General features: G+C 69.9%; 1 protein-coding gene across 1 annotated transcript; it reads left to right on the forward strand.

Annotated features, from left to right (window-relative positions):
• Positions 1-931: 931 nt before the first annotated feature.
• C1QL1 (complement C1q like 1) lies at positions 932-8,808 on the forward strand. The gene is made up of 2 exons (XM_075722879.1): positions 932-1,495; positions 8,629-8,808. Exons 1-2 carry the CDS (start codon positions 932-934, stop codon positions 8,806-8,808), a joined length of 744 nt encoding a protein of 247 aa, XP_075578994.1.
• Positions 8,809-9,917: the final 1,109 nt, after the last annotated feature.

A 9,917-nucleotide genomic window follows, 5' to 3' on the forward strand; every position in this document is an offset into this window, starting at 1 on the left:
TCCCCGCGTCCTTCGCTCCCCCCGGCGCTGGCGGCGGCTGTCACTTGCCATCGCGTCCCGCCGTCCCCACGCAGGCTGACGGAGATGGCGGGCGGCGGGAGCGGGCGCAGCCGCGCGGCCCCGTGTCTCGAGGGGCTCAGCCCCCTCCCCGGGGACGGCTGTTCCGCGTGGCCGTCGCCCCGGAGCGCGGACCCCCCCCCAGCCCCGCGGTGGCACCCACGGGCGCCCCGTTGTCACCGCGGCCTTGGCCGCCCCGGCGACCCCACGGCTGACCGCGCGCTCCGGGGCGGTGGGCGCTTGGCCGCGTGCGCGCCCCCGGGGCCGGCCCGAAGCGCGGGTCGCCGCGACCCCGACCCGCGTGGGAGGGGAAACTGAGGCAGGGAGGAGGGCAGGGCCCTGGGGACCCCGTGGGGGCACAGGCGCGGCACCCGCTCCGCGGCGCGGGGCTGGGGGGGTCCCCGGGCCCGTGGGGTCGCGGCCGCCGGGTGCCCCCCGCCCCCGTGGGGTCGTGGCGCGGGGTGACCACGCGGGGCCGGCGCACGCGGGGGGCGTGGGGCCGCGGAGGGGTCCCCAGCGCGGCGGCGGGGGGGGTGGGGGGGTGTCCCCACGCAGAACCCGGGGGTCACGCGTGGGGCGGGGGCGGCGGCGGGGGCGTGTCCCAGGCGGGAGGGGGCGTGGCCGGGCGGGGCGGGGGGGCGTGGCCGGCGCGGGGGGCGTGGCCGGCGCGGGCGCGGGGCGCACCGGAGCGCAGCGGAGCGCAGCGGAGCGGCCGCCGCCGCCGCCACCCCGAGCCCCCCCACCCCCCGCCGCCGCCGCCGCCCTGCCCCCCCCCGCCGGCACCATTCCCGCCCCCGGGCGCCCGCGCGCCCCGGCCGGGCGCCGGCTCAGCCTGGGCCGCAAAACTTTGCTGGCGGCCGCGGCGGGGGTGGTGATGGTGCTGGTGCTGGTGGTGCTCATCCCGGTGCTGGTGAGCTCCGCCGGTGCCGACGGCCGGTACGAGATGCTGGGCACCTGCCGCATGGTCTGCGAGCCCTACGGCCCCGCCGCCCCCCCGCCGCAACCGGCCGAACGCGGCCCCCTCCCGCCGCCCTCCACCCTGGTGCAAGGTCCCCAAGGCAAACCGGGGCGACCGGGGAAACCGGGACCGCCGGGACCGCCGGGAGAACCGGGACCGCCGGGACCGGCGGGGGCACGGGGTGAAGCGGGACGACCGGGACCCCCGGGATTACCGGGACCGGGGGCTACGGGTGCGGTGAGCGCGGCTACCTATAGCACGGTGCCGCGCGTCGCCTTCTACGCCGGCCTCAAGAACCCCCACGAGGGCTACGAGGTCCTCAAGTTCGACGACGTGGTCACCAACCTGGGCAACAGCTACGACGCCGCCTCCGGCAAGTTCACCTGCGCCATCCCCGGCACCTACTTCTTCACCTACCACGTCCTCATGCGCGGCGGCGACGGCACCAGCATGTGGGCCGACCTCTGCAAGAACGGGCAGGTAAGGGCTGGCCTGTCCGGGCCCCCGGCCCCACCATGGGGACGGGAGCTGTCGCCGCCCCCCGTGCACCGGAGAAGGGCTCTGGGTGCTTCCTCAGGGTGCTCCATCCCTTTCCCTGTGGTGATGACGAGCCCCAGCTGCATCCCTGGGGTGCCGCGTCCTTCTCCCAGCCTCAGAGACGCACCCCCGGGGTGCCCTGTCCTTCCCTTGGCCCTGGAGATGCACCCCCGGCGTGCTCCGTCCTTCTCCCGGTAGCCATGATGGGCGCTGGGTGCAGCCCTGGGGTGCCCCATCCTTTCCCCAGCCCCAGGGATGTGCCCCAGGATGCCCTGTCCTTCTCCCAGCTGCAGAGATGCACCCGCAGGATGCTCTGTCCCTCGTCCGCTGGCAATGATGAGCTCTGGGTGCGTCCCCAGGGTGCCACATCCTTCTGCTGGCCACAGACGTGCACCCCTGGGGTGCCCTGTCTTTCTTCCAGTGACATGATGGGCTCCGGGTGCACCCCCGGGGTGCCCTGTCCTGCTCCCCACTCTGGAGGCGCACCCCCAGGGTGCTCCATCCTTCTTCCAGTAGCAATGATGGGCTCTGGGTGCAGCCCAGGGTGTCCTGTCCTGCTCCCAGCCCCGAAGATGCACACCCAGGATGCCAGACTTGTCCCAGTAGCGGCGATGGGCTCTGGGTGCACCCCCGGGGTGCCGCATCCTTCTCCCAGTAGCGGCGATGGGCTCTGGGTGCACCCCTGGGGGCCCCCATCCTTCTCCCAGTAGCGGCGATGGGCTGCGGGTGCACCCCCGGGGTGCCGCATCCTTCTCCCAGTAGCGGCGATGGGCTCTGGGTGCACCCCCGGGGTGCCGCATCCTTCTCCCAGTAGCGGCGATGGGCTGCGGGTGCACCCCCGGGGTGCCCCATCCTTCTCCCAGTAGCGGCGATGGGCTGCGGGTGCACCCCCGGGGTGCCGCATCCTTCTCCCAGTAGCGGCGATGGGCTCTGGGTGCACCCCTGGGGGCCCCCATCCTTCTCCCAGTAGCAGCGATGGGCTCCGGGGGCCCCCATCCTTCTCCCAGTAGCGGCGATGGGCTGCGGGTGCACCCCCGGGGTGCCGCATCCTTCTCCCAGTAGTGGCGATGGGCTCTGGGTGCACCCCTGGGGCCCCCATCCTTCTCCCAGTAGCGGCGATGGGCTCTGGGGGCCCCCATCCTTCTCCCAGTAGCGGCGATGGGCTGTGGGTGCACCCCCGGGGTGCCGCATCCTTCTCCCAGTAGCAGCGATGGGCTCTGGGTGCACCCCCGGGGTGCCGCATCCTTCTCCCAGTAGCGGCGATGGGCTCTGGGTGCACCCCTGGGGCCCCCATCCTTCTCCCAGTAGCGGCGATGGGCTCTGGGGGCCCCCATCCTTCTCCCAGTAGCGGCGATGGGCTGCGGGTGCACCCCCGGGGTGCCGCATCCTTCTCCCAGTAGCGGCGATGGGCTCTGGGTGCACCCCCGGGGTGCCGCATCCTTCTCCCAGTAGCGGCGATGGGCTCTGGGTGCACCCCTGGGGCCCCCATCCTTCTCCCAGTAGCGGCGATGGGCTGCGGGTGCACCCCCGGGGTGCCGCATCCTTCTCCCAGTAGCGGTGATGGGCTCTGGGTGCACCCCTGGGGGCCCCCATCCTTCTCCCAGTAGCAGCGATGGGCTCCGGGGGCCCCCATCCTTCTCCCAGTAGCGGCGATGGGCTGCGGGTGCACCCCCGGGGTGCCGCATCCTTCTCCCAGTAGCGGCGATGGGCTCTGGGTGCACCCCTGGGGGCCCCCATCCTTCTCCCAGTAGCGGCGATGGGCTGCGGGTGCACCCCCGGGGTGCCGCATCCTTCTCCCAGTAGCGGCGATGGGCTCTGGGTGCACCCCCGGGGTGCCGCATCCTTCTCCCAGTAGCAGCGATGGGCTCTGGGTGCACCCCCGGGGTGCCGCATCCTTCTCCCAGTAGCGGCGATGGGCTCTGGGTGCACCCCTGGGGCCCCCATCCTTCTCCCAGTAGCGGCGATGGGCTCTGGGGGCCCCCATCCTTCTCCCAGTAGCGGCGATGGGCTGCGGGTGCACCCCCGGGGTGCCGCATCCTTCTCCCAGTAGCGGCGATGGGCTCTGGGTGCACCCCCGGGGTGCCGCATCCTTCTCCCAGTAGCGGCGATGGGCTCTGGGTGCACCCCTGGGGCCCCCATCCTTCTCCCAGTAGCGGCGATGGGCTGCGGGTGCACCCCCGGGGTGCCGCATCCTTCTCCCAGTAGCGGCGATGGGCTCTGGGTGCACCCCTGGGGGCCCCCATCCTTCTCCCAGTAGCGGCGATGGGCTGCGGGTGCACCCCCGGGGTGCCGCATCCTTCTCCCAGTAGCGGCGATGGGCTCTGGGTGCACCCCCGGGGTGCCGCATCCTTCTCCCAGTAGCGGCGATGGGCTCTGGGTGCACCCCTGGGGGCCCCCATCCTTCTCCCAGTAGCGGCGATGGGCTGCGGGTGCACCCCCGGGGTGCCGCATCCTTCTCCCAGTAGCGGCGATGGGCTCTGGGTGCACCCCCGGGGTGCCGCATCCTTCTCCCAGTAGCGGCGATGGGCTCTGGGTGCACCCCCGGGGTGCCGCATCCTTCTCCCAGTAGTGGCGATGGGCTCTGGGTGCACCCCTGGGGGTCCCATCCTTCTCCCAGCCCCAGAGATGCTCCCATGGGTGCCCCGTCCCTCTCAGCGCTGGGGACACGCTCCCCACCGTACCCATGCTGCCCTGATGTGTCCCCGAGGGTGCCCTCCGTGCTTTCCTCGGCCCTGGGGCCGTGCCCCGCCGTGCCTGTGGGGTGCCTTGGGGTGTCCCCACGGTGTCCCCGGGGTGCCATGCCCTCCCTGGCCATGCCGTTGTCCCTGCTGGGACCCCCCGGGGGCACAGGGCTCCTCCGCAGGGGACAGCACCTGCCCCGCTTTTGGGGTGCTGCACCCCCAGCCCGGAGCCCGCTCTGCTGCTGCTGTGTCGGGAGCGACGTCCCCATCCCCGGCCAGGCTGCGTGGGGACGCCGTGGGGGGGACGCCCCAAGGCTGGCTTCATCCTCGCCCCCCACCCCGCTCCAGCATCCCCCCCCGACCCCATCCACCGGAAAACCCCAAGACGCAGCCGCTCCATCCCTGCGGTTTTTGGGTGATGCCCAAAACGCTGCCCCTTTCCCCCTCCATGTCTGCCCCTGGCCACGACTCGAGGCACAAGACATGGCCGTGACCCCCGAAATGTCATCCGAGCTCAATTCCCTTGGGTGTCAGCGCAGCCGGCATCCTCGCCAGGATTCATCCCACCCCGCTCCCCCTTCCCGTCATTTTCTCCCAGCATCAGGCCCCGTGGTGCATCCCCATCCCGAAGACGTATGACACCGAATTAACCCAAAACTGAGTTATTAACCCCCCAAAAAAGCCGGGGCGGGGGGGAAGCGGGAGCCGTGGCACGGCCACCACGCTTCACCCCTTGGCTCCGAAAACCTCCGAGCTGGGAGCGCAGCGGGGACAGGAGCCGCTCAGCATTTTTTCTCCATCCAAACAGTTAAAATTTTCTTTTATTGGTTTTTTTTTTTTTTTTGTCTCTCCCCCTCCTCAGCCCCAAATTTTGGGGGTCTTGGTGACACTTGTCACCACTGGCTATTTCTCCTAAGCAGCATCCGTGTAACTCCGGACTGAGCGTCCCCCAAAAATCCACCTCACCCCCTTTTTCCTCCCCCAAAATCCCACCCCCAAAATATTTTTGGGGAGCCCCCCAAACGTTCCCGCATCCTCCTGCCCCCCGCTGAGCTCCGATCCACCCAGCTCGGTGGAGGATCGATGCTCCTGGGCGCTACCGGATGAATTTCCAGAAGCTACGGAGCCCCTCGTCAAGAGGAACCGCGCTCGGTCGGGCGCACGATGCAGCTTAATTAACCAGTTGTTAATTACTAACGAGATATTGCCGCTCCAATATTTATAAAGAAGTGGCTCGGGGGGCGGGGGAGTGCTTTGGCGGGCTGGCATCGGCGGGAGAGTTTAAAAAAGGGACCCTAAAAATGCCCCAAATAATTAAAAAATGGTGTTAATAAGGGGGTTGTTGCCCAAAATACCTGGCAAGGCTGGGGGGGTCCGCGGGCGCTGAGGGGTTTCCTGGCAGATAAGGGTCGATCCCGGCATCCTCCGAGGGAATTATAACTTGGGGGGTCCCCTCTGACCCCCACTTCCCTCCGGGCACTGCCGGTTTTGGGCGCAGCCCATCACCCCTGCGTCGGGGCTGGAGTTAATGAGAGCCAGGGGAGCCCCGGTGCCGGGAGGGAGCTGCTCTCGGTGGTTAATTAGCATTAATTATGCTTATTTGGATTAGCCCGTAGAGGAGGCGAGCGGGGCAGCGGGATGGGGGGAGATGCTGGACGGACGGACAGACGGACGGGGGGGGTTGGAGCCGGGCGGTTTCGGGGTGCCTGTGGCGGGGGTGCCCGTGGCGGGGCGAGGGCCGTCCCGGCTGCCTGGCGTAGCCAAAGGGGCGCGCGGCCGTGCCGCGGCTCGGGGGGGGGGCACAGCCCCGGGGGGTCCCCGTGGGCGGGGGCCTGGGGACGGTGCCCAAGGAATGCTGCCTGTGGGGACACAGGGGTGCGCTGGGGGGTCCTGGGGGGGCACCCACCACCGTGTCTGGGGTCCTTGGGGAGCACCCGCCGCCGCGACCAGGCGTCCTGGGGGGCACCCACCACTGCACTTGGGGGTCCTGGCGGAGCAGCCACCACTGTGCCTTGGGGGTCCTGGGGGGCACCCACTGCCATGCCTTGGGGGTCCTGGGGGGCACCCGCTGCCATGCCTGAGGATCCTGGGGGGCACCCGCTACTGCATTTGGGGGTCCTGGGGGGCACCCACTGCCGTGCCTTGGGGGTCCTGGGGGGCACCCGCTGCCATGCCTGAGGATCCTGGGGGGCACCCGCTACGGCGTTTGGGAGTCCTGGGGGGCACCCACTGCCGTGCCTTGGGGGTCCTGGGGGGCACCCGCTGCCATGCCTGAGGATCCTGGGGGGCACCCGCTACGGTGTTTGGGGGTCCTGGGGGGCACCCACTGCCGTGCCTTGGGGGTCCTGGGCCATGGTGGCTGCAGCACGTGGGGTATGGGGTGCAGGGTGCCCCGAGGCACCGAGTGTCACTGCCAGCCTAGACATGGGACTGCCCCGCTGCCCCCCGTCTCCCTGACAGCCCCCAGCCCCTGGGCGCAGCCGGCCAAGTTGGGGTCCATCCCCATCCCCCGGTATCCCCAGGGCTGGTGGACAGCACCCCAGCGGTGTCACTGAGGTTGGTGACAGCGGCCGCGGCAGAGCCAGCCGCCGGAGCTGTGTCCCCCCCCACGGTTCCCACCTCTGGGGGCTGCGCCTGGCCGTGGCTTGGGGAAACTGAGGCATGGAGCAGGACGAGGGGGACGATGGGGGGGACGTGGTGGCAGCCCCCACCTCCTCTGCCGCCGCGGTGCTGGGAGCGGCTCGCCCGGCCCCGGCGCTGCCATTTATCTTCCCTGGTTAGCGCGAAGGGCTGGCGGGCGCGCGGTGACGAGGCGGCTCCTTAACGAGGGAAGATGGATGGCACTGGGTGGCTCTGGCTGCAGCGGGGGGGGACGATGGCAGCAGAGCCCAGCGCCAAACGGCTTCTCCTGGTTCTCCTTCCCCCCTGCTTCTTCCCCACCCTCCTCTTCCTCGGCACGACCCCAGTTGAGCCGGCATCCCCCGGAGCTTGGTGTGCTGTGACCCACTGAGATTCACTGTCCCCGCCCCAGGGATGGGGACCCTCGTGGTGGCGGGGTAGACAGAGGGTGACTTTTAAAGGGGTGACAGTGTTGGTGACGGCACGAGGGATGTGGCTGCATGGGTGAGAGCAAGCCCTATGGGACCAGCTGCTGGGCCATCAGTAGGTTCCAGAGTCAACAGCTTCTGACTGGCGGGTTACCACACCATCGCCTGCGTACTCGGGGAGACGCCGCTGTGTTTCCCGAGGAGGAGAGGGCCCCCGGGACCCCTGTCCCCAGGGCAGAGGACAGGAATCCATGGGGACACCCCTCCTTCCCCTGCCGGCGCTGGGACCCCGCAGCCGCTCGGCCGTGCCTCCCCGCCCGGCACCAGCCAATTAAGAGCCCATTCTCGTGGGTTATAATTAGGAGCATCTTCTCCCTGCTACATTGCTTTTGCATTTCACTTGGGATTTTACCTGCCGGCTTGTCACTGTCACCCAGCACCGTGCGATCTCCCTGCAAGGCGCCGCTGTAGGTTTGATTACCCAAATAATTGTGCAGCGGTGGCGGGCTCCAGCCACGGAGCTTCTTTGCCAGGCAGTTACGGCACCTCCGGCTCTGCCGGCACCTCCTGGCCTTGTCCTCCGGCACCGAGGAGATATTTATCGGGGGGAGCATCCTGCCCCACAGCACGTTGAGTGCCGGGTGAGCAGCGAGGCTTATTTTTGGGGGATTTGAGCTCAGCCAGCTCAGCCCTCGCCACACGTTCGTGGTCCCGGTGAAGTTCATGGGAAGATGTGCAGGGATGCGGCAGGTTCAAGTTGGTTGAGGGCTGGGCTGGGAGACGGGGTCCCATGTCTGAGATGTGCTCCTGCATCCGAATCTGGAGCCAGGGTTCTGTGTCTGAGCCGTGGTCCTGCATCCGAACCCGGAGTCGGGGTCCCATGTTGGAGCTGTGGTCCCACATCCAAATCTGGAGATGGGGTCCTGTGTCTGAGCTGTGAGCCCGTGTCTGAATCTGGAGCTGTGGTTCCACGTCCGTGCCATGGTTCCACGTCCGTGCCACTGTCCCGCATCCAAACCCAGAGCTGTGGTTGCGTGGCTGAGCCATGGTCCCACATCCGAACATGGAGCCATGGTCCAGCATCCGAACCCGGAGTTGTGGTCCCACATTTGAGCCGTGGTCCCACGCCTGAGCCTGCCGGGTTAGGGAGAGCCTCTGGGCGATGCTGGGAGAAGCCGCCTCCATCCGGGACCTGTTGACCCATAGGTGCGGGTCCAGGGCACCCCACCCTACCCCAGAGCTGGCGGGCGGTCTCCCTGGGTGCGGGTGAGCTGGGACCCCGGGGTCCCGCGGGATCCGAGGGCTGTGCCGTCCCCTGAGCCGCGTAACGTGGGTGTCCCCTGCGCAGGTGCGGGCCAGCGCCATCGCGCAGGACGCCGACCAGAACTACGACTACGCCAGCAACAGTGTCATCCTGCACCTGGACGCGGGGGACGAGGTCTTCATCAAGCTGGACGGGGGCAAAGCCCATGGCGGCAACAACAACAAGTACAGCACCTTCTCTGGCTTCATCATCTACTCGGACTGAGCCTGGACCCACGGCATCGCCCCACGGCCCTCCAGCCCCACGGCGTCCCCCGCGCTGCCCTCCAGCCCTATAGCCTCCCCTTGCTACTGTCCAGCCCGCGGCATCCCCCCACAGCGGCCCCGGCCACCTACACTGCCCCGAAACCCCCTTTCCCATCAGCTCACCCCACGGCTGCTAATTTGGGGTTGGGGGGCCGCAGGGGGCTGGCAGGCGGCCGGGGGCCCCCCCTGCGCTGCCCCACTGCACCCCCCTGCCCCGCTCGGCCCCCGGCCCGCTCCCCGCTGCCTCCCCGTGCCCGGGTGGTGCCGGGGGTCCCCGCGGGCGTGCAGATCTGTACCGGCTGTGCAGGTGTCGATGCGGGGGCCCCCCCATCCCCGCTGGCCCCGTGGCGGGGGGCTGCGCCGCGGCAGGGGGAGCTGCCCTCGCTGCCCGACCCCGGGCAGACTCCATGGTAAAGCAGAGCTGTGACCTCTCCCCGTCTGCTGTCTGTGTCCCCGCGGGGGGCAGAGCCGGGGTCCCCAACCCGGGACAGGGTCCTCCTGCCACCTCCCCTCCGAAACCGACCCCGCTCGGCTTCCCGAACCGGCCCAGCCGGGGGGTGCCGGGAGCGGCCCCCGTCCCCAAGCGCCGGTGTCCCCTCTGCCAGCCCCAGCGGGGACGCTGGGGGTGCCACCACCGCCGTGTCCCTGTCCCCACAGCCCAGGTGTCCCCATGGGGGAGTCCTCTCAGGCACGCGGCGTCGCCGCTGCGAGGGGGCACACGGTCAGGCCACGCAGAGCCACGGGGACCCTCCGGCACGCGGACCCATCACCGCCGCCGCAGCACAGGCGGGACGTGGCCCAATTAGAGGTGACAGCGGGTGCCCGGGGCCACCGGCCGCGTCCTGAGCGGGGTCAGAGGACAGGAGCCATTGGGGACGTGTGGGTGGGTGGCCCTGGGGACAGGGCGCAGGGATGGATGTCCCCCCCCGCCAGACCCCCGCGGGTCCCTGGGCTCGTTTCTCAGCGCTAATTAACGGGGACAAGGCGGGGGCTGGGCAGCGGGGCCTGGGTAGGGCCGGGGCCGTCAGCACTGGTCTGTGAGGAGAAGGCCGCCATTAGGCCTGGCGT

This window comes from Pelecanus crispus, chromosome 18, assembly GCF_030463565.1.
Source record: "Pelecanus crispus isolate bPelCri1 chromosome 18, bPelCri1.pri, whole genome shotgun sequence".
Lineage (NCBI taxonomy): Eukaryota > Metazoa > Chordata > Aves > Pelecaniformes > Pelecanidae > Pelecanus > Pelecanus crispus.

What these genes read in the sequence shown, in the direction of transcription:
- C1QL1 (XM_075722879.1), top strand. Translation starts at nt 932, where the DNA reads ATGGTGCTGGTGCTGGTGGTGCTCATCCCGGTGCTGGTGAGCTCCGCC. An exon ending in ACCTCTGCAAGAACGGGCAG is followed by an intron (nt 1,496 to 8,628) that starts GTAAGGGCTGGC and finishes TCCCCTGCGCAG; the next exon opens with GTGCGGGCCAGCGCCATCGC.